The 24,770-nt window shown below is 43.2% G+C and overlaps 1 protein-coding gene across 5 annotated transcripts; it reads right to left on the bottom strand.

The window, feature by feature from the left end:
* Positions 1 to 3,844: 3,844 nt before the first annotated feature.
* Positions 3,845 to 24,061, bottom strand: LOC147416537 (pseudouridine-5'-phosphate glycosidase-like). Of its 5 annotated transcripts, XR_015187502.1 has the most exons (13): positions 23,634 to 24,058; positions 23,428 to 23,548; positions 22,893 to 23,003; positions 22,731 to 22,813; positions 21,687 to 21,746; positions 21,538 to 21,598; positions 11,803 to 11,909; positions 11,591 to 11,668; positions 11,473 to 11,518; positions 4,763 to 4,883; positions 4,536 to 4,621; positions 4,259 to 4,417; positions 3,845 to 4,058 (listed from the first exon to the last, which is right to left on the bottom strand). XR_015187502.1 is itself a non-coding variant. In XM_086508278.1 (12 exons), exons 1-12 carry the CDS (start codon positions 23,700 to 23,702, stop codon positions 4,344 to 4,346), a joined length of 990 nt encoding a protein of 329 aa, XP_086364404.1. In that variant the 5' UTR covers positions 23,703 to 24,060; the 3' UTR covers positions 4,212 to 4,343. The 5 variants fall into 5 exon arrangements, 4 of the variants coding, with proteins under 4 accessions (XP_086364404.1, XP_086364403.1, XP_086364405.1 ...); XM_086508278.1 differs by lacking the exon at positions 3,845 to 4,058 and having other exon boundaries at positions 4,212 to 4,417; positions 4,763 to 4,856; positions 23,634 to 24,060; XM_086508277.1 differs by lacking the exon at positions 3,845 to 4,058 and having other exon boundaries at positions 4,212 to 4,417; positions 23,634 to 24,057.
* Positions 24,062 to 24,770: the final 709 nt, after the last annotated feature.

Raw genomic sequence — 24,770 nt, 5'->3', positions numbered from 1 at the left:
GCGTTGGTGTCACTATTTGGTTAAATCTAGATGGCAAGGCTTCTAGTAGGACAACAATCTTGTCCTCCTCAAGTATATCACAATTCACGAGGTGCCTTGTGTGATCATGCTTTTAAAGTGGTTGACAAGGCTCGACAAGTCTTGCTATATCTTTATCGAGCTCCATTTTCAGCTTGTATAGATCCTTCTTCAGGCTTACCCTAATCTTCTTTCTCCTAGCCCCAAAGTTGTTTTCTAGGGCGTCCCATGTAGCTTATGAAGTTTCACAATCATATGTGAAATGTACATAATTGTTGTGCAATGATGTGATTATGATTCCTAGTGCTTTCTCATCCTTTACTTGGTTCTGTGCACTCATAGCCCGTATTTGCCCATGTGTCCCATCACTTGTCAAGGGATCACTAATTGTTGAATTGACTATTCCCCATAACCCCTTTTTCCATAGGTAGCCCATAAGAAACCCGACCTTGTTGAACTTTTCATTGTGCAATTAGAGGGGTCTTAGCTTAGAAGACTCTCCCAAAGCCAACATCTATCCTCTTCACAAAAGCATGACCAAGACTAGATCATCCCCCTACATGCATATAATGGCATGTTTCTATGTAGTGCTTGGTTGCAAAAAGATTTATTGGATTTAAATGTTTGGGATGAGAGAGAGAGAGAGAGAGAGGGCAGATTTTCATCTTAATTCCAAACTCTCAAGGGAGCCACTCGCTTACTTAAAATCTCTTTGGTAGAACTTGGTGCTTCTTTGAGAGTACCTTGGCAACCTTGAAATGAAGTTCGACTATCGTGCGGGAAACTCCACTTAGTTGAGGATAACACCCCAAAAAGATGGTGTGAAACTACCCTTGTAGACTTGGGGCCTTTGGAAGGAGAGAAGCCGTGGGAGTGAGCCCTGAGCAAAAGGACTTAAGGGCTTGAGCCTTAAGAGAAACACCCTTCCCATGGGAACAATGCCGAAAGGGTAAAACAACATATTGACCTAAAGGGTGGCATCCAGCTACAACCACCCGCATATATAACACCCCTAGTGGACCCGCCTTGTTGAAGTAATCCATATTGGAGCGCATTGGAGATCCGCCCACTCCCCCCACACTAAAATTGGCTTGGGTTGAACCCACAAGGCACCCACGTGAGCCACTTGTGAAATCTATTCCAAATTTGGACCGTTTATTGTTAGCTCCACAGAGTCTAACTATACACATGCTCATGCATACACCCACACACACACATTAGCTCCAAATTCCAAGCTTGATGAGGCCATTGCTGAGCAAAATGAAGCGATGCAATTTGTTCTTCTCTAATTCACATCTTAATGTGGGTAATGACACATGTCGTGTGCCACACGGCATGTCGTCTTGAGGGGATGTGTGCACGCCATCAAGAGGGGATGTTAGCGAAAATAAAATTGAAGTGCAACCCGTATGCAAATGCAATAGAGGTATGAATTCACCACAATCAAAATTAGACAGAGGTATCACGTGATCTACCATAGGGATCTTGACTAAGATGATTAAGAGGTGCTAATCACCACTAATGGCTCTGAAACCATTTATAGAGATTAGGGAGGATGAAAGCGAGAGACATTCATGGTGTTGACATACTAATTACAACTTAATCATCCAATAGAGAGTTGAGTGTAGACACAAATATATAACTAGATTGATTTAAAATGAGTACAAAGAGTCTCATTATATAGAACTGTACTATGCATCTCATCTTGCATCATACATGACATCATAAGAGGTTCCAAATCAACCCAAAGCCACTAGAGAACTTGTGAGTACTCTTTCAAGCCTTTGTATGAACCCTTTTATTTAGGATGAGATACATAGGAGCTATGGAACATTAGTGGCAACCCCCATTTTCTTTTGATTTCATTGTGCACGAAGTCTCCTACAAATCAAGAGATTCGTATCAAGTGCTCCTCACAACGCCTCTTGATTGCAACACACACATGTGCACGCGCACATACACACATACACGATTTTCACCATACTAATCACTAGAATCACACTTATGAAAGCTCATTGATGCTTAGGATTAGCACAGGAATAGAAGTAAGATAAGATTATTTTGACCTCAAAGATTTAGGTGTGGGTGATCCGCCCAAATCTTGTGTACATTGTGTCGACGATAAGGTTTAATCTTGTTTGATCCATTGTTTTAGCATTCTTTTATCATTTGTATAGGATGGTAGTTATCTTCTTCTCTAACACTTGGCTTGCTGAGCTTGAGCTTTCAATGGCTACCTCAACATTTTGTGTATTCAAAATCTTGGCTTCTTATTTCATAGAATACTAATAGTCTCCACAATTATGCAAACAATTGATCTGCAGAGATGGAGGAATCAAACACAAATTTTGACGTTGTAGTTATGTCTAAAATACTAAGACTCTCTTAGGTAACAAGCCTCCAAGAGTGTCCCATTACTATGTCAAATTAGATTGTGTTCTTTGTAAGGGCAATCTTTGGTCCAATGATGTTGAGTAGGCAATTACCCATCTTGCCACAAATTGCCTTAGCAAACAAAGTCATTCAAAAATCCAAAAATGGGCCCCCAAAGGGTTGGTTTTACGGTAAGGCTTTGGCCTCTCAACCTACGGATTGTGGGTTCAAACCCCCCATTGGACCACACTCTAGAGGGACATCTTGTGCTCACTTGGTGCTCACATTGCTAGGGCTCTTGCCTTGGACACTGGAGTGCATCCTCCTCTTGAGGTGGGTCACCCGCGGAGGAGGTTCCTAGCTGGTTGCTACGAGTTCTCCCCGTCGCTCCCAACATGTGGTGCATCAATTAAGTGGCCGTGGTGATGCCTACGCATGGCACTTGCCCGATGGTACACAGCGCTTGCCCAACCATGTAACATGGCTAATATTTGGAAGCGATAAGCACCCCCCTCTATGGGCCCTCTGGTGTGCCGAATTTCTTTTCCCAAAAATGGACTTTTGGTTGATAACAATAATATCAAATGGAGAGAATGTTATACCTTTCATTTGAAAAGATTGAAGTGTGTAAGCTTAAAGGATAGAAACCCGAGAGAGAACATAGTTGAAGCTCCATCTCCACACTCTTCCTTCCCAAGTGCTCATTGTGTCTATGCATCCTCCAAGCTCTCTATACATGTGAGGGAGGTCATATTATCAAGGGACTTAACTTATTCCTACTCTCTATTCCACTCTCATCCTTCCCAAGTGCTTATTGTGTCTAGGCATCCTCCAAGCTCTCTATACCTGCAAGGGAGATCATATTATCAAGGGACTTAACTTATTTCTACTCTCTATTCTATCCATCTTCATTTGTCTAAAGTACATGCTTGATTTAGTGTGTATGTGTAGTGCTTAATCTCTATGTTTGTTGCTTAAGATGTCCAAATGTTCCCAATGTGTGTAATGTACGTTGTATGCAAGAATAGTTGGAAACATAAGAGATCAGAGTGTAGGATTTATGGAGAAGCATCTCATTGTTTGTGAAGGTGCTACATCACCTTGCTCAAGGAATGGTCGAAGCTTCCATTACTCCTTTGCAGTTAACATAAGTGGGACTAACCAGAAAGAAAAGAGGTGTGAGGGTTGTGATCACAGATGTGTCAATGTCCATCGTGAGTCGAGCTAGTATCTTACCCTTCTCTCGAGTAGAAGAGAGGATTTGTCATAGCTAGTCTTGGATGGCCAATGCAAGACTCACAAATCTATGAATTTGTGTGAGATCCATAAGAATTATTATGCTACAATAGTGGCAACCCCTCTCAGAACCCTCTCTAGTTCCAATGAAACTTTGTACCAATTAACTGAAAAATATTATATCATAATTTGAATCTTTCAAGAAGCATTCAATCCATCACCTTAACTCCAGCAAACTCCTCAAACAATAATACAACATTACAACAGATTAGACTCTTGAGCAAATCCAAGGGATGTTTAGAGTACCCAAGCAAGACAACTTGTCATAACCTCTTGCTTTAATAAGCAAAATACAACTAAACATTCCTTAAGAGGTTTATTTCCATGATATGCAAAGCATTGGTAGCCTTAGACACTTGATATATGTCATTCTGCATACATTGCAGGTGTCAGTGATCAAGGTTGCAACCCTTATTACAACGTATTTCTCTGGCTATTGTGGTCAAGTTTTTACTAACTGAGCGTGCGTGCGTGTGCGCACGCGCGCATGTGTGTGTGGGGGGGCGCACACTCATGTGTGTGTGTGTGTGTGTGTGAGAGAGAGAGAGAGAGAGAGAGAGAGAGAGAGTACTTGCTACAGAGCTGCCGGCGCTCTCATCTTCACACATGCGTGCTCTTGGCATTCTCCCTTCCATCTGTTACTTGACAAGCAGTTGTTATTTCTTGTATCTACTTAATGCAACTGCAATCTGTGCACCCACTTTAGCATTGTTTTTTACCAGCTCAATATCTGTTGGTAAGTTAAGCATCCTCTGCAAAAGGTCATCTTTCCTTTTTTACAGATAGACAAGCACAAAGCTCCAACAGAGACACATTCATGTAGAGCATGAATTGCTAGTAAAGGATACTTGCACCAAGAGACGCTCCACCTGTGAGTTCACTCACTCGTTTAAGCAAAAACGGGGTTATTGCACTGCCAGAGACATCCTGCTCTCTGATCAAAACAAAGCAAACCAGATAGTATGAATGAAACCCTATTAACAATAACCGAGGAAAATGCAAAAGATCCTTTCTTCTTTTTGGCTTTTTTTTTTTGGGAGAGGGGGGGGGGGGGGGGGGGGTGCAGCATGCTTACTTAGCCTCCTGCAATGCTCTTTCAATTGCTAGTTCTATAGGCTGTGCAGCGGCTGCATGCTCTTCTGGGATTGGTACCCCCACAAGTACACCACCTTGCAACTCCAACGCAAGGCTTGTCACTGTTTGAAAGACAAAATATGAAGGCAACAACGAAGGAGTAACCCCGAGAACCATAACCAAAAACATAAACATTATCTATTCAAACACTAACACTTGAATTTTAACCTAAAGACCTCTTTTCAACACAATGAGGGTGATTGCTCCTTCTACAAAGCCTCTTTCCCTCAATTGACTCTACTACGTTGGATACCCTCTGGTAGACGAGACAGATGAGTGTGTCATGAATGGGGGCGGGAGAAAGTAAACTCATATATTTTTGTAAACTCGGGCACCCGAATTTACAAAAAATACCCAAGTTTACTTTTGCAGCAACATGTACGGCGTCGGCCGCTTAATGTCAGGGCTCTAAATTGATGAGAGCCTTTGATCCCATGATTCCCAACTCTCTACATGCTCTCGTCTGTGAGGAATCGGACATGGAGGTGGAGAGGCTATTGTTGAGGTGCATTTCGAGGATGTACTCCACATTTGTACACCATAACCTGTCCGAGCACCTTTTTCCTGTCTGGCTTGTTTGTGTCTCCTCCTATTCCCCCCCATCTCCATGATCTCTCTGCCACTAATCTATTCTTGAAAGGTGTTCTTCATTAAGGCTTGCATCCAGCACAGTGTGATTTTATTCCTCGTTTGATACTGTATGCTTTTGCCATGCGCCCTTTGCTTTGTTATCTTGATCATCTGATGGCCACAGATCAGTATCATGGCTTGCACTGATGGGTCTACTTTTCTGGCGCTCAGCCATATGCAGATAATCCGTTCTTTCTTCCTCATAATGATCAGGCTGATTTTAGAGGTCTTATGCAAGACTTACAAATGTTTGCAACGGCATCCAGACTACAGGAGAAAGAAACCCAAATTGCTCCATTTAAATGAAAAGCAATGGCATTCTGTACTTTATACAAGATATATACCAGATTCACAACCTTTGAGGCATTTGACACTCCAACAGGCATCTTGGGCAAATTGAGAAAACTCTTTACCTGCCCCTGCATTTTCCAACCCATTATCATGGCCTCTATCCAGTTATCCTGCCTTCAACCAAACTGGACATTTAGAGCTTCACGTCTCTCGCCATGGAATTTTTTTGGAAAACAAAAGCAATAGTTTCGGGTGAAAGCCTATGTCTACCGCCCTACGGGCCGGTTTTAATTGCATACGTACGTACGTACGGAACCTTTCCGTACGTACAGTACGGTTCAGTATGGTAGTAATTGGCGAATTTGGGCGAAATTGCATCGATAAGATGGGAAATGGAAACGCGAGCCATTTGGGGCTTTTGGGTGGTTCGGAAGCCTAATAGCCAAGGGTTACAACTAAAAACTTATTGCACATAACGATTTCCAGATTCCAGAGAGCAAGTTAACTTCACAATGAGTAGCATAGAGATTATGGGTTTTTCACTAAAACATGGGTTTTTTACAAATGGTATGTACCTACTACGTACCTGAGAGGTGGTTCAGTAAGGTAGTACGTTCCGTACGTACCTTAAAACATGTCGTACACTACGTACCTTTCCACCTTGGTCGCGAGGCTCGTCGAAGAGAAACTGCAAGTATTCTGCCGAATCCATGAACGCCTTTATGGCTTATGCTCTGTAAGCCAGAGTGGTGAAGACGGGAGCGCGCCCGATGGGCAATGGAGTAAGGGTAGGAGTGGCTAATAAGTCTGGGGTCGGGACACGGAGATTCTTTAGGGCAAAATCTCGAAGCACCGGTTTGCTCTGTCTACTCTTTGATAGGACCGGTATGCTTTCAGAAAAGCACACGCCTGAAGCTTTGATACCATTGTAACGGGGACGGGCACCACGTGCCAACGGAGAAGAACAGACTAAATACTTTTAGCACTTCAAATAACACTGACCTGAAAAAGAGAGAGAGAGAGAGTGCTCTGCACACGAGACTGGGAGTGGCAAAGTTCCACCCCGAGAGAGCACTAGCCCCTTTCGGTATTTCTTTATATTGCTGGAACTCAATACAATGCCGGTACTCGCGCTCTACACCTTCACCCGGAAGAGTGCTAGAGACTAAGCCTTTTGCACATATTTAAAGGCCCTTGGCCTATGAAAAGCAGTTACATGAAAAGCATTAAACTTAAAAGCATCTGGTCCCAAAAGCTGGCGCTCAAAGCTACTAGCGTGAATCACGGAAATACGTACACCTGCCACATCAACAACGTAAAACGCGGAAATCCGTATAATCTGCCACGTGGTACTGCAACGCGTTTTGCGGGCGTCCGTACAGCTGCCACATCATTAGTAGTTTACGCAAATTGAGCATGTGCGTGTGTGTTGGTCCTGATTTATTTAAATATCTCTAGGTCACATATACCCCATCGGACAGGGTCCCATAAGTTGGTGGGAACTTCTTCTTCTTCTTCTTCTTCTTCTTCTTAGGGTTTAGGCCTCTCAGCCGGGATCTGCAGGTTGGCTCCATTCTTCAGTGGCTTGACACATCAGCAATTTGTGACACGTGCATATCTGTCGTGTGGTAGCTCTCATGTGCTATGAATGAAAGACACTCGTCTAGCAAGAGCTTCCACTACAATCCGTGGTGCACTCATCTCAACTCCCATCATCTCATGTGGCACTTAGGCCTTCCCCCGGGTCAGCCTGGAGATGAGGGATACAAATGGTCTCTCCATGGATCTCCATCCATCATATGTGCCCTGATCTACTATGATGATCCACGGCGATTCCACGCTAGACCCCCATATCTGCACTCCATAAAGCATAGTAGAAGTGCCAAAGTGTCAAATAGCCACAGCTTAGTGCCTGGCTCTCGAAACCACACCTGTGGGCATATCCTCTCTAGTCCTCCGAATGTTGCATATCCCCTCGTCAATCTCGCCTCTCCAACACCTCTCATAGGGAAAGTAGGATCACTAAATACAGCACCAAGGTATGCATAACAATTTACATACTCCACTATCTCGTGTGCATATGTAAAAATAGATGTTGGTCTCCTAACCCGCTCCGTTGTAGTATTGAACACCATCACCTTGGTTTTGCCAAGGTTGATGGAGAGTCCACTACCATGTGCATAAGCATTTAAAGCATATAGATGTCTCTGCCTACCCTCTGGAGATCTAAAATAAGCACAATATGATCGACATAAAGCGATAGATTGATCCATGTACCTGACGATTGTGCCCCTCGATCCCTAGCAGTCTCAATATAGTCAGAAAAATCTCATCAATATACAATCCAAACAAAGTCGGAGAAAGTGGACACCCCAATAGTAGAGTGAACAGGGTCTGAAAGACCCTCTCTTGTCCATACTCTCCCTATAAGTGTCTCATATAGTGCCATGATACTCCATACAAGCTCATGTGGACCTCCCAAATCATGTAGTCCTTGTATCAACCTGGCTCTTGGACTATGACAAAGGCATTGTAGAAATCCACAAAGCTACAATAATTAGTGCAATGGTTAGTTGGCAGGGCCAAATCGAAAGACTTGAATAGTGGTACAATTGTAGACGTACTCCCAATTCTCAGGAAACCCCTCACACATGGCCTAGTTGAACATGAAGGCCAACAAACCATCAAAATAGTCTCTGGCATGTCTGAATGCTCTGCCACTATACCATCATGATATTGTGCCCTCCCCGTGTGCAATTTGTCAATGGCTTGCCTCACCATCTCTATCGTGAAGAAAGTAGAAGTGGGAGAATATGGCTCTAGCGGGTCTGGCAATGGTAACTGCTCTGCTACAGTGTATAGAGAGGATGTATATTGTGTTCATGTCTCTGTAGAAGTAATGACTAGAGAGGGTGAGTACTCTCTAAACAATTTCCAAGCCTCCCTAGAGTCCTCGTTCAAGAGTATCTGAATCTCTCTCAAGCTGAGCTAAGAAAGCTATCTTCTTTCGCCATGTAAGGCGTCGCAAGAGTATATGCGACTCCCTATGTATAATCTTTGCCAAAGCTACCTCTCTTGTAGCCAAGCTCTCGTCTCTCAACACTCATCATCATACCAACTATTCTGAGGCATGCTCCCAAACCGTGGTCTCCCAGTAGGCTGAGAGTGCGGAAAAGTTGTGGATGTTGCTATGTGTATCATCTCTGTCAATATCTAGGTGACCTCTGACAAGGGTCTATGGGGGGTCTCCCCTACTAGAAGACTATACAGCTCTTCGATATACACTGTCTGTCTCTTTGCAAAAGTGGTATCTCGGACAGAGATGTGTTGCATGATGAAAGCTACCAATAGTGTAAGCAGAATCTACTGCAAAAGATATTTGAGCATGATCTACAGCCACTCCAACAGGTTTGGACGAGACTCACAAGTCCCGAGTGCGTGGTATAACTGATGTGGGAGCGAGTCAAAATATAATCCATAGTTAGCACTATGTATATGAGGGAAGCAAGTGAAGCTGCCTGAACAGGACTATCTATCAAGGCCATTCAAAATGGTCAATCCATATCTTGTGCCCATCTCAATCAAATATCTCCCATACTCTAAAAACTCCTCAGCATCATCATCTGAGGTTCTAGAGAGACCCATCTCTCTCGAGTCTAGCTCTCTCAACATCTCCTCGGAAGTGTCAAAGAAGGATGCTCGATGACATGCAATCTCAGCATTGACATCGCCAAGCAGAATGACATCTCCATCTCTCGAGAACTCCCAAATATCATCATCTAGTATCATGTATGGTGACACCCCCTTAGGCAAAGCATAATGAGATGTGCTAGGAGGGAAGTAACATATGGCAATGTAGAGAGTTGTGCCCTCTTCCTTAAATAACAATGCTACTCCTCCAAATCCTCTACTATTGTTCTCATTACGAACCACCTATCTACATGTGCTCTCCCATCTGTATCCAATCACCCTCGGAAGTGTGCTCTCTGGGCTATGATGCGTCTCTGAACAGAAAATGATGTCCCTCCCTCTGAAGGAATCCTTGAAGGCTCCGACATCCAATCCTAGTAGCCATTGCAATTCCATACCGCAAGCTTTGGGTTGGTCCCATAGGTCACGCACTGTCATGCGGTGTGTTTGTCAAGTACTATCGCTGTGCCTCTTGTATAGACAAAGGGTTTTCCTTTCTCTCTCGAAGCCATGATATCAGGCATGCGTTCTTTCATGTGTGCTAGTTGAGACAATGTAAGATCGTCTCCCAAGAAAATCCCCGTTTGCTTTAGTGTAGGCCTCTTTTTGAGGAAGTCGTTTCTCTCTTCTATGGTAGCGAAACAAATGATGAGAGCACATTCCTTGGAGGTTTCCCAATCACCTCCTCCTTTCTTGCCCACTCTCCATACTCCGGAGTGTTTTGGCTCCATGATTATCATACGTGCATAAAGGCCTTTCACTTCCTCGTCCACATTGTTGGTGTCCTTGACACCGGTAACTCGTACATGTAGAGCGCGTAAGAGAGAAAAATATATTAACATCTAAATAAGGCCAATGTGGCCTATGAGACAAGTACCAAATTACATCCATGTCTGTTGTCATCTCATCAGCAAAAACTGAAAATAACATCCTAAAGGTAAGAGCTGGAAACTAACAGGACCAAATTTCCCAAAAGAGGGAGAGATTCGATACTCTCCCTCTTCAGCTCATGAGCTTGCCGGCTACGAGGTGGGCGATGGCTGTCTTGCTGAGGAATCGGGTGCTATGCCTTTGATGTCTCTCACTAGGATAGCTCTAATATGACCATAATACGGACCTCTTAGTGGTCACCCTGGTGGGCGCAGTCATCGGGCTCGACAGAGTGCGGTGGCTCTGACGAGTGTGACTCCATGGTGGGGGGGGGGGGGAGTATGCGGCAGAGTGGCTCTGTCGTTGCTGATCTGGTGGGTGTGGGTTTGGTCTAATAAAGAAATCTGTCACTGCTCTCGATCTGGGTGCCTCTGGCGGAGGTGATCTCCGGTCTCTGGAGCTCCAAAACGAAGAGCCCTAGGCATTTCAGGTCCCCATACTCCATGACACGAGGAAGGACCCAAAACCCTCTCGAAAGAGACAGTCATACCTCCTCCGTATGTCATAGTATATTGTGCAACTGCATATGTAGTGTTCCTCTCTCTCCAGCTCTCGGCCGCAAAGCTCATAGATCCTGTAACCATGGGGTGGCTGTCCATCTGCCTGGACAGTCTATGTGAAAAGGTGTGAATCTGTCCAATGGCATGCACACACACATGCGCGCGAGCACGCCTGCATGCGCACGCGTGCACGCGCGCACAGAGAGAGAGAGAGAGAGAGAGAGAGAGAGAGATAATCATGGAGCCTAAATTATCATACGTGCATATGTAGTGTTCCTCTCTCTCCAGCTCTCGGCCGCAAAGCTCATAGATCCTGTCCTCCATGGGGTGGCTGTTCATCTGCCTGGACAGTCTATGTGAAAAGGTGTGAATCTGTCCAATGGCATGCACACACACATGCGCGCGAGCACGCCTGCATGCGCACGCGTGCACGCGCGCACAGAGAGAGAGAGAGAGAGAGAGAGAGAGAGAGAGAGAGAGAGAGATAATCATGGAGCCTAAATTATCATACGTGCATAATCATAGTGATAAAGAGAAGCCTAAATTCATCACTATTATAAGATACAAACAATTTGAGACAAGGAGCTCAAGTGGCATAAAAGAAACCTACCAATTACTTCTGCACATTCATTTGGTGTACTTACACGACATGGAACCTGTTTTTAAGGAAAAAAGCAGGATAATATTAGCATGCTTTTAACGTGAACTTTGAGGTGAGGACTTCTTACTTTGCAACCACTTTTACGAGTGAAAAATGCTGGAAATTCCTCAACTCCATAACCGACAACTGGAACCCCTTGTGTTTCCTAAAAATACAAGTACTTGATGCTATGAATGGCTTGCAGACAGTGTAAAAGCAAAGAATTCTCTCAATACGGACGAAATTCCAGAGAAAATCACAAAGGGCAGAAGAAGATTGATATCTAAAGAAAAATCTTACCAGATACTCGAGAGTCCTTGGAATGTCTAGTATGGATTTGATACCTGCGCAAATAACTGCAACAGGAGTTCTTCCAAGCTCTGTTAGATCAGATGAAACGTCCATTGCTGCATAGAAGAAACAAGACATTGCATGCACATTTGACATAATGGACCTTTGGCCCTTGCCTTTTATCTTCATTACGCAAGAAAGATTTGAGGTTAAAACAATAATTAGAGCTAAAACACTTGCACAAAACAAAAAAACAGTGAGAGACATTAAAAATATATATTAGAAATCAGAACATTCAAAATGTGAGCTAAAAATGCTAATACATATTTCATTTCGATTCATTTGTTTAAAAACTACTTTCCTATTGGAGCTCGCTGCTGCTGCCCCCTTCGTCCCCCCCTCCACTGCACACCCCTCCATGCTCTCGCTGCCCCCCTCCCTCGCGCCACCCACCCACCCACCCCCCTGGCCCCTTCAGGCTTCTCCTCCTCCGTTTTTTGGGCCTACCAGCTAAAGAGTGCTTGAATCAAGTGGATTGCCTTCTTCGTCGCCTTTTTGAAGTAGAGCAGACACAAATGGAGGCCTCTATTTCATCTCAGAGGGACTCTGAAGCAGCCCCCTCGCCCGACCCCGCAGAGCCTACCATTTGACTTCGTCTTTCACCAACCGAGCAAGCAAGCTTTGCAGTAGAGGAAGAGCGCCTCTAGGCCACCTCTATCATTTGCAAAATTATCAGCACTCAACCTAGCACAAGCGAGGTGCGCAACCTCCTTCAAGCCCGCCTTCTTCGAATCCTCGAGTGCAGCTACTACCGGATTGAGTTTGCGACTCCCAAGATGGCCATCAAGGTCAATTCAATGAGCCCGCTGGCCATTCGAGCAGTTGAGGCCCACTTTCGATAGTGGCGCCATGGTTTCGATCCTGCCTCTCATGATCTTGTTGAGGAAGCACATCTACCCATCTCGATCTACTTCCCCTCCCTAAAGAGAGAGTACCTCCCGCTACTATCCAGAATCGACTTCAAGATTGGGACCGTCTTGGAGACACCAGCCACGGCAGCTTCAATCATTGCCAAGACAATAGGTAGGTTGTAGCAGACTCGTATGAAAAGCCTTATGGATTTCCAAATCTGTGGAAGATCCAATCAAAATGTGACTTCATTATTCTGATCTCTAATCTTAAACGGACCATAATATCAATTGAAAAGTTTTTTACTTTCCCTTTATGATCGGCATGTTTCTTGAGTCTAGCTTTGTCGAATTTTAGATGAACAAATTGTCCCTCAATGAGGTTGAGTTCACAACAATGTCTATTTGTAACTTTCTTATGGTCCCTTGAGTTCTAGTAATGGTGTACTTTACCTACGTATAAGCGGTATCGAGATTTCCATTTGTAAGAGGATGATCAGCTGAGGAAAAATTCAGGTTAGTTCCGAAGTTCGTAAAAAGTCTTCTCCAAAAGTTGCTACTCATTCGCGGAACGCAATCATTGATAATCATTTGTGGCATTTGTGATAGACTTGGACACTCCAAGCCGAAGATAAACAGCAACACACGTGAGAGAAACTGGAAACTACTAAACAAAACTTAAAAATAGAGGGAGAGAGAAGAGAAGAGACGACATAGCATGGCGGAGTTCCGCACTTAGACGCACAGGCCCCAAAGACTAGCGCCCCTTCTCGGTATTTCTTTATTCTTATGCTTCTCAAAGTACAATGTCCGACGGTCCTCCCTCTGGTGCTACTCCAAGGAGAAACTGCCAAGAGTGAGGCCTTGGGCACACTTATAAAGGCCCTTGGCCTATTCAAAAGCAGTTACATGAAACGATGTAAGTTCCAAGAGCAAGTGCCTAGTGGGTTGTCCGTACATGTGGCCATGTCATCGGTCTTCCGCGCGGGCCAGTCCATGCGGCATGCCACGTCATCATCTCTATGCAATTCTTGGACCCTACTTTATTTTTAAACGTTTTGGGCCCCTCAACCGAGTTCCATTAGTTGGGAGGTTAGGTTTTTAATCCCAAACCCCTTTGGGCCACTTGACAAGAATCTGTAAGTTGGAACAACTTTTTCAGCTTCATTTCACGAGGGTTTCGGACCCCTCAATCGGGGCTTTGTCCTTTAGGCCATGCCACATCATCACTTTGTGGCATACCCCCCTCTTGAAACAATTGTAATTGCTCTGGATTACACCTACAAAACAGACATAGGACAAAAATTAGTTTAGTAGACACTGACTCTAAGTATCGACGTACCACACCACACATATCCAGCACTTGCACGAAGACGACAGTCACTGAACATTCACATCACTATCCCTGTAGAGATCTTAGATGAGAATCATAATCATTGTAACTTAATTAGCAATCGCATCCAAACCCCGTTGATCTCTTCATCACGAATGTATTGATCTCGTTTTCTATCACATCCACATCACCGCTCCGGTGATCCAAACAAATGCTAAAGTCATTTTGTCTTTCATACACGTACTCAAACAATACACACATCTAAGGCACATGTGACAAATTCATTTTAGGAATTCCCATTTAAAGTATTTCCTTACATAAAGTCATTCAGCAGAATATTCTTAGTCAGCCTGTCAGTATCCCTGAAACCTCAAAAGAATCAATGAATTTAATCCCATCGAAGTAACCCGTGACAAAGGAGCAGAGTAACTCCCCTCTTATGCAATCTGCACCACACCAAATTCAACCTGCTAATTCATCGGTAACTCTTGGAATAGTCGACGCTAAACCAAAAGCCTTAAGGTAAAGCTCTAGTATTCGAGGACTATATGCTAAGTTGTCCTCTATCCACTTGGCATCAGGAGCGGGATAATTCCTGAGCTTGATCATATACCGTCGTGCCAGCTTACCCTTCACATTCCTTTCCTTGTGAGCCAGGACCTCTTCAAGAATGAGTCTCTCTTCCGTCTCTTCCACTTCTGGTTGCTCGTCTGGCTCCCTGTCCACTGGCACCCCACCTTTGAAAGGTCTCAATAGACTCACATGAAATGCATTGTGATTCTTCCAAGTATCTGTTAACTTCAATTTGAAAAATACATCATTTATCTTTTCCTGTATCTGGAAAGGTCCATAGTATCGCATACTTGGCTTGGAAAAAGCCTCTCCTTACCCTTTCGCTTTCGTAATCATGCTTTCTCAAACATGAGTAGCACCCAACCATCTTCCTTCGGCTGTTGCAAGTCACGTCAATGCTTGTCTGCTACCTTCTTATCCCATGCTTGAGACTTCTCCCAAGCCTCCCATATCTTAGCAAAACTAGTGTCTACGAAGAATCTGCTTCAAAAATCTTATCTTTGGTGCTCAAAATGGATGGAGACTTTCTGACGCCCTCGATAATCTCGAATGGTGTCTTCCCTGTAGACGTGTGAAATGCGTTGTTATAAGCAACTCCATTAAGGGCAAAAACTTTTCCCACTGAGTCTTCTGATAAAAGATGTAGGTCTTTAACAAGTCTAAAACCACTGAATTGGCTATCTCCGACTGCCCATCAGTCTATGGATGAAATGAGAACGAGAATTTAAGCCGTGAGCCTATATTCCCATATTTCTCTCGAGAACAAACTCGTGAAGCACAAATCTCTATCTGAAACTATAGATTTAGGCATACAATGTAATCTGAAAATCTGTGAGACAATTGACTTAGCCAAATGGTCGGCTTTAACTGCCTTCTTTACCGGAATGAAGCAAGCCTCTTTACTGAAGTGGTCAATGATTGTCCAAATGCCATCACGCCAACTCTGAGGCTTTGGAAGATCAAAAATAAAGTCCATTGCTATACTCTCCCAAGATCGCTTAGGAATGGGTAAAGGTTGTAGGAGATCGGATGCCTTGTGTTGATCAAACTTGACCTTCTGACACACTAAACAACTACAAACGAATTCGTCCATATCCTTTATGAGCCTTGGCCAATAGAAATGTTTTCCCACACCCTTCAAGGTGCTTTCGATGCCTCTATGCCTAGTAGAAGGTGGATTATGGCACTCTGTCAAGACTGTGTTCCTCAACCCTTGAGTGACACACAACATTGTCTTTCACATTAAATAACCTTACTTTAGAGCATAGCCTGTAACTATCTCCCCACTCTGAAACCGGTCAAAGATGTCTACAAAAACTGGATCTGTGGCATACTAATCAATCATATCCTCGAACATCCGATGGTATTTGCCAAAATAGCTCATATCTGGGGCTGTCGAGATAGCGCATCTACCACCGAGTTCTTTCCCGTAACATGGACTATCTTAAAATGAAATCGCGGCAAAATGCTTGTTCATCTCATCTGCTTATCCGAAAGCTTTTTCTGAGGAAGAGCATGTATGACTGCCAATAGCTCCTTCTCGTAGATTTGTGCAACCGCTCTGGTCATGAGAACATTCTACTCTCATAAGCTACAACATGGCCCTCCTATGTTATGACCGCCCCCAGACTGCGTCCACACGCGTCACAGTAAACCTCAAATTGTTTCTACAAATCTTGTAGAATCAACTTCGGACCAATTGTCAATTTCTCCTTGAGAGTCTTGAATGCGGTAATTTCCAATGGTCTCAAAGTTACGTGACATCTTCCTTCGAAGTGCACCTTCTCGCAGAGTGGGGTATCCAGAAAATGCTTGCCAGAATACAACTTCAAATTCCTAGACATCTACCATCAGGTGTCTCTCTTCAAGCTAATAACCTTAGAGGCCCAACGTGATCGCTATATCACCATCTTGCTATGGGAATATTGTCTGTCCTAGCCAGTTTTGACTATTCAAGAGCTTCTGGACAACGATATGGTCAGCTACAATCTTATGGACGGAACCTAACCCTAACTTTGGTGCAGGTCCCAAGATGGAAAGCCAGTCGTATTTTCAAGCTCGACTAACCGAGATACAACGAGAATGTTTTAAATTTGATTAGCATTTAGACACTTTTTGAACTTTGTTTGAGAATTTGTTTGAAATGGATTTTATCTATTTTGAACTTGTTTTGGTGTCAATTTAAGAATGCTTGGTTTTTTATGTTGTTTCTAAATATCCTCGGCTCAGGCTGTCCCAAGAGGAGTGTTCTTATTTGAAACCTCTGAACGACGCAGGCTAGGGGTCTGGGAAGTGTTTAGTTGTATTTGGATGTCACGTGCACATCTAACCCTTTGTGTACGTGGACAAGCTACTTCATGACATGGGTTCAATTCAATCATCTTACGAAGCGTTCTGGCACTTTTGTGAGTCTATTCGCAGACCGTGCATGACCAGGCACTTAGAGTAGATGCATATCCTTTGGTTGCACACAGCATGATCATCAGATTTCCATCAAAACCCATCAGGAGCATTTTTACAGTGCATAGACCTATTCTCCCTATTTTTAGCCAATTTTCACTTATTATTTTCATTGGGTAGGGCAATTTAGCAAGCCAAGTATATAAGAAACCCTAGTGCTAGCACTTTCTCGCAGAAGAGGCAGCAGGAACACTTTGTTCAACAGGCACCTTCTCAACAAGACCCCCAACAAGACACCTAGCGTTTTGGCATCAGATCACAGATCAGCCCTAGCATTAGCAGAATCAGCCCTAGCGTTTTTGATCAGCAGGACTCCTAGCATTTTGCAAATTCATCGCGACAGAAACCCCAGAAGCATCAGCGTTTTCAGTTTTCAGCATCAAGACACCGCAGTAGAAGCCCCAAACCTCGCAGATCTCACCTTGCCGCACGGTTAGATCAGCCGAAGTTTTTGCAATTTCAACCCGGAAAACGCAGTTTTCAGCATGCGTTTTCAGCACGTCGTCGTTTCGCCTCGTCTTCAAAATAGAGTCAGAATTCAGCAGATAAAGATTTGCACATTTCAGCCATTAGCGTTTTCAGATTTTAGCCCGTCTCGTCGTCGTCGACGTCGTCGGCAAGTCCATTGCATTGTAGAGATTTGTGCAATCAATAGTAGACCACTCTCGCCATAGAGAGTGGGGCCTTCGGAGGAGGGTTTGACAACATTCTGGTGTCGTATTCTTCTCTCTCTATCTCTCAATCTCAGCACCTTCATTCACTGTGTTTGCCACTTTGTTTGTGATCATTTGCACTCTCTCACTAAAGGAACGAAAGGCTCTCCCTTCCGTAAGTAAAAGGAACCTTGAGCACAGTTCGGAGCACTCATCTTGAGCAAAGTTCAACATTCACTTCTGCTGCATCTTATATTGGTATCAGAGCTTTGGCAGTGTTCTGTATCACTCAAGGAAAGAGCACGAATTTTTTTGCTTGTTGCGGTCGCACGTAACCCAAGTCCACTTGGGCGTGTCGATTCCTAATCGTGTTTTTGAAGAGTGGGAAACCCAAGAAAGAAGGGCAGATCCTTCTCTAATTGCAAGCTAAAGAAGAACCTCAAGAACTCAAGACCCTCAAGGACTCAAGAACCTCAAGACCCAAGAACCCAAGACCCACAAGAACCCAAGTTCCTCGTGAACTTAAGAACCCAAGACTTTAGTGTATGGTCATTACCCGAAGCGGAATGGACACTTTGCATGAAGGTGATGAGCATGGCTGTGGCGAAAAAGAATTTTCCCCACCAAGAGGTTTTTCTGACCCTCCCCCTTCCCCATCTACGCCACGGATTGCACCAACTCCTATGGAGGCTTTGGTCAAGAGGATACAACAAGAAGCGCAACGCGCCACCTTGGAGCGCGAGCACAAAGAAAGAAAAGCAGAAAGAAAGGCAGTAATTGATCGTAGTACCAAGAAAGAATGGCAGCCGTAGCACGTGAACACGAAGAAAGAAGGGCAACCATAAAGCGTGAACACAAAGAAAGAAGAGCCGAATTGGATCGCGAGCGCGAGCAAGCACGCTTGGCGGCCGAACAAAGAGCCCAACACATGTAAGAGTTGTTCCGACTCTTTTCTAGTGTGCAAGCGCACATTGACAAGAATCAGGAGAAAAGCAGAAAGAAAGGCAGCAATTGATCGTAAGTACCAAGAAAGAATGGCAGCCATAGCACGTGAACACGAAGAAAGAAGGGCAGCCATAAAGCGTAAACACAAAGAAAGAAGAGCCGAATTGGATCGCGAGCGCGAGCAAGTGCGCTTGGCGGCCAAACAGAGAGCCCAACACATGCAAGAGTTGTTCCAACTCTTTTCTAGTGTGCAGGTGCATATTGACAAGAATCAGATTGACTTCTAGAATTCATAAATAGACACAAATGGGTTCATTGAGGGACCCATGTGAGAGGGAGTAGCCTTTGCTCCTACCTAGTGTTGATCTTCTCCTCTCCTCTCTCCCCCTTCCTTGTGTAGCACTCCGTTCTAGGAGGTGCACATGTACGCACTATCGCACTATCATCATTAAATAAAAGATAACATGCGTGGTTATGTGCATAATTATTCCAAGGCATCTGCAAAGGAGGGTTTCCACGTAATATTAGAGAAATAATAGAGGTAGAGAAGAAGAAGAGGTTTTTAACAATGTAGGAAAAAAAAAAGAGAGACCTTCACGGTCTATCAAAGCTTATAGGAGTGCAAGATGATCATAAGATTTAGGTTCTAAGTCATTGGCCGCTTTAAAATGTGGGCACGGCAAAGGAGGAGGAGCAACGATTTTTGTTCTCTCTGGTTGTGGAAACAACACCAAGAGATAATCTCTCTACCAAACCCTTCCAGCAGCGCATGATTGTCATGCAGTAACTGAAATCCGCAGGGGCAACTGATAGTGGCAGCTTCTGCCATCCAGCCAAGGATGCCCACAAAGTCGATTCCAAATGAAGTTGAAGATTCTACTATAAATGAATTCTTGGATCTACTATTTTCATTTGATGAGTCAGTTATGATAAAATAATATAAAATACTTCCTAAAAGGACAAAGATTTGATTGCAAATTCTGAATTATTATGATTCACTTGATATGCCAATTGTGAACTCTATAGTTTCGGATCTTGGGATTAATTATTGGATGATAAGTTGAGTCCTAGTGTGAAAATCTCTTCGACAAGACATTTCTCTACACTGAGCACTTTGCAACAACAAGGTTTTCAACCTGAAAATTAAACTCATGATTCCTTTTGCAGAGCAATCCTTCTCAAGTCAACCTCTTGAAGCCAAACATAGCAAAGAAATCTTTGAATGATGCAATGGCATGGGAATTAGCAATGAAAGATAAACGGTCCCATCAGAAGCACAAGTTCAAGACGAAGAAAGCTCAAGAATCTCCAAGTTCCAAATAGCTCGAAGACTTGGAGATTTTCGAAGATTCAATGTTTTTTATAATTCTATCAACATCAAAAACCATTTGTCTTACAGTCGCTCTCATTTCAAATGGGAGGAAATGTCACAATTTGAGACTGTTATTCTTAGAGTAGTGCATAGACACGAAGAGTGACTAGCCAAGGAGACCCCTATCCTCAACTAATTATGACTTTTCACAAAACAATGTGCCTCTTCACCAAATAGCCACACTCCTGCCAAAATTGGCCATGTCCCATTGCCGTTTCACAACGCCTCTTCGTCCGACTGATTGCAACTACTCACCTAGAAACACGACTATTTGCCTAAGAGACATGTCTTTGCGTGATGGGGCATGCCTATTCATGTGTGTCTCTTATATAAGGCAATGTTGTCTTGCAGTTTCAATCAAATAATAAAGTCCTCAGTTCATCTGAATCCTGTGTTCTTCAAGTTCATACTTTTCAAGTCTTGACATGACACATGGCAGCATGAATACCACGACTGATTGAAGGCAAATCTAGCGTGAGTTCCAGCATAGCCAGCAGGTGCAACATCAGCACAGTGACATGTGAGAACCTGCCACATCAGCATCAGATTCTGGCCTCTCACCATGTGGCAGCGTGCAGCATCACCAGCAGCAGCAGCAGCAAGATGAGTAGTTTGCAAACAAAAAAGCAATTTGCAGAGGTAACAGTGATCGATGAGTTACAAAGAGAAAGTGGAGACATTGAGTTAAAAAAACAGCCAAGTCTCCCTTTCCCTTGGCGCCTAGCTTTTTATGAGGGACCTTCAGACCAAAAGCTTTTGGAGACACCAATTTTTTTTCAGGACTAGGAATCATAAAAAGACCCCTAGGGGGCGCCTCAAAACTCAAAGTAGGAAGCCAATGAGTTAACAGTCTGAAGAAGTTCAAGAACTGAAGCGACAATCGTATGCGACCAGAACCACCCAAACTGGGTATGAGTTGTACCGCACTCCATGCCAACAGTTTCCAACATAGACAAATACTGCAAGGGCAGAACTTCCCCCCATCTTCCCATCTAGAGTGTACAAGTGTCAGTTTTATCCACTAGTTTGTGGCGTGTCTCTAACTGTGGTGGTTTGCTGGATTATCGCCAGTCTCGTATGGGACCAGCCAGTTTACAATCCTGCATCTGCCTCTCCGTATTTTGCTTTCTTAGTGTGAAGCTGATACTTTTGGACCTTTCAAAACCCGAACATATTATGCCCCTCCCATTTAGTTTCAGCTATATGTAATAATCAAGATAATGAAACAGGATTTGTAAGAATTGAAGTTACCCCTCCCCGAAAATGAAGACTCTCTCGCATAATGTTACGTATTATTGGGGTTATATAAGATCCCTACTATTGTTGTACCATCAAACCTTGCATAAAAACCAAAAGAAAAAACTCAAGCAGTTCAATAAGATATACTTTTGGGAGAGTTTTAAGGCAGTATGGTAAATCATCTCATGGAGTCACATACAATGACTGCCGAGTACACCAGTCAAAAACAGCCATACAAAGAAGATGCTGCATGTTACTTACTGTTTTCACCCCCCCGATGCACCCCTCCAATGCCTCCAGTGACGAAAATGTGAATACCGACCTAATCTTCATCCACAGATTCATACTATAAAGAACAGTTTCACATGAAAAACAAATTTATGGGTTTGAGTTTGATAAATCTCTCTTACCTTAGCAGCAAAGAACATGGTAGCCGAAACAGTCGTAGCCCCATTTCCTTTTCGGGCAACCTGTATGAGGTTAATAAGACTGTCAAAAAATTTGTAATGGACTGCAATCGCTTCCACTCATATAAAACATTATCTTTGAAAATACAATATGAATAGTCAGAGACATATTTATCATAGTCTTTTTTCAATGCTCTTCTAGCTTGGTCACATGGGGGAGGCACAAAGTTCAAACAGGTACCACACACCAACTATGTCTAATTTATCATTTCTCAGCCAACCTAACCATCCACCTTGTTCTTTTTTTGAGGTTTCTCCTTGTGATGTTTATGTCAAATAAATTCAGTTTTTTTGGCCCTTATCTGTCTGCTTCATTTTGCATTTTGAATCAACATTTCAAATTTTTATTCCACATACATTTGTACTGTCACATGCTCGAAACACTTTCTACACATGAGCTCAAAGAGGTATTCAATTTTCATTAGACCATGCACACAAATTGTTACTATGTAGAAGCTACACCATGCTTGGAGTCTCGAACATGCTACATGCTTTCTTACATGTATGGTCAGTTCCCTTGCTCAAAATGGAAAATCTCCACCTACATTTAGAGTCATTTGTAATTATCAACTCATAAGACAAGTCAAACAATTAAGTCAAAAGGCCAGTTCTTTCAGTTAGAAAATCAGAGAGACGTATTTACATTACCTTGACAATGTCAGTTTGCAAAGAGCGCTTTGAAGATGAAATGATGATTAACTAAATCGTCAAAACTTGACATTGTTCACCTTTAAGTTCTCTTGTAAGTTCATCAAGCTTATTATGTCTAACCTTCAAATCAGCTACCCCATCTCTACTCTATCAGTGTCCAACTCTACCAGTGTCTAACAGTAGATACAATTCTGTTTGAGCTTTATCCCAAACTTAAGCTTCCTCAATAAAAGGCGAAAAACAAGTTTCTTCCAGACTTCAGATGATAATAGCAATAACTTTAAGGAGCAATGGTGTAATGACCAATAGCATGGCTTGAGAGGATAGCAAGCCCACCACATGACTTATGTCCCTGCGAGCTGTTTTCGTAAAGTTTGAGCCATTTTGTCCCAACTCTTCTAGTTCATCCACAGATAAACCTGCTTAAATCCAACATAGAAGAGCTTTAACTTGCATAGTATACTCAAAGATAGATAAAATAAGGGTACCAGCTTCTACCTATGCATGGAATCCCTTTCAGAATCGCAATAGTTGCTGGAACAGCCCCATGTCTGACAATAATCCCCTCTACTTCTTTTGCAGTCTGGACATTTTGAGGATATGGCATCCCTGAAAACCCAACAAGTGAGATCCTTCACCAAGAGAGGAAAACATATAAAATGTTGATAAGGCTCTTTTGAAAAATAGAGGAAATTGACATAAAGATAAGCGAAAGAACGAAAAACTATGGAACGAAAAGAAAGCTGGAGGATAACAAAGAGGCAGAGAGCAACTGAATGAAGTAATGAAACAGTGTAACTGCATACACAGCGAAAGAGAAGGAGTATCACATTGATTGGCAACGTCACAAGAGAATGCAGAAGCTCAGGGAGGTACACACACACACACACACACACACACACACACACACAAGCGCGCACGCGCACGCGCATACACACAGAGGTAGTCTCACAATAAATGAGTCTCTAGGGGAGACAAGTTCGAAATTATGCACTTTCCTATGCTCTGCTCAAAAGCCAAAACCCTGATGTACCATGGGTAATAATTGTTGACTCCAATGCAACCACAGGAGAGGACTCAAAGATAGCCCGCCGCACGTTTGGCTCTACTTTGAATCCAAGCCGATCTGCTGCCTGCAAGAATTTGGCACCATCCTACAGCAGCATGATTCTTTTCTTACTGAGTGTATGTGGTCCAACAATAACAAGAAGACAATACAGGGAGAGACATGGCACTAACAGAGAGCGGCGAGGAAGACGAGAGCTGGTTTTGTAGTGTTGCCAGTCGCAAATTGGCGTTGGAATACATTTTCCCGGTACGTTTTCTCTTGGATTGTTCTGAAAGTTCTCTTCTTCTGTTTCCAGGCTCGCCTCCTTTTATACAGTGTTGTTATCACTTGTCACAACCCAGAATGCCTGGGACACAGAAGGGGGGTAGAGGCAAGTCTACCTGCAGGCCTGAGGGTGGGGCGCAGCCGTGAGGTTGCTCTCTCCCTCTTCACTAACAGCTCTTGAGTTCAACTGTCGTCGTCTCTTGGGATAGTTTCGACGACGTTAAAAACAATCTTCTTCTTCTTCTTCTTCTTCTTCTTCTCCTCTTCTGCTGTCGCTGCTCGCTCAAAACGTGAATTGTAGTGGTAAATTGACAACGTTTGGAGAAAAAGAGGAATCGAGTGAAGATGCTCTCTCTCTCTCTCTCTCTCTCCAGACTCTGTTTGTCTTCGATAAAATTAGAAAAAAGGGAAAATTACCAAAATACCCTTCTAATTTGTAGAAATTCCCAAAATACCCCTCACATTTCAAAAATTCCCAAAATACCCTTTTATCTATTTCGGTAGATTATTCAAGCTTATGAGTTCTTTATTTTTTTTGACAATCAAGATCCGCTTTTGAGTACTTAGCATGTAATTTGTCACAAATTACCTCTCAAAAAAGGGCAATTATATCTAAAAATAATGAAGCAATTCATCTCCAAAGCCTACATAACCTACTCAAATTCTAGTTTTAGTATCTTGAATTGATAGACAATTAGTCTTCTTATGAAAGGTACAAACTTTTTTATCTTTGGAAAAATTTAACTCACAACGAGGGGTATTTTGGGAATTTTGGAAAATTTGAGGGGCATTTTGGGAAATTATGACAAAATATCGGGGGTGTTTTGGGAATTTTTGAAATTTGAGGGGTATTTTGGGAATTTCCACAAATTAGAGGGGTATTTTGGTAATTTTCCCTATAAAAAAAGAGGAATCGAGTGAAGATGCTCTCTCTCTCTCTCTCTCTCTCTCTCTCTCTCTCTCTCTCTCTCTCTGTGCAAACGCATGGACTCTGTCTGTCTCTACCCACACACGTGGAGTTAGGGAGGTTCTCTCATGCGAAG

The sequence above is a fragment of the Adiantum capillus-veneris genome, unplaced genomic scaffold, assembly GCF_014529385.1.
Source record: "Adiantum capillus-veneris isolate H3 unplaced genomic scaffold, ASM1452938v2 Hic_scaffold_841, whole genome shotgun sequence".
Classification (NCBI taxonomy): Eukaryota; Viridiplantae; Streptophyta; class Polypodiopsida; order Polypodiales; family Pteridaceae; genus Adiantum; species Adiantum capillus-veneris.
The sequence above is the reverse complement of the archived record's forward strand: the minus strand, read 5'-3'. Positions and strand labels throughout refer to the sequence as shown.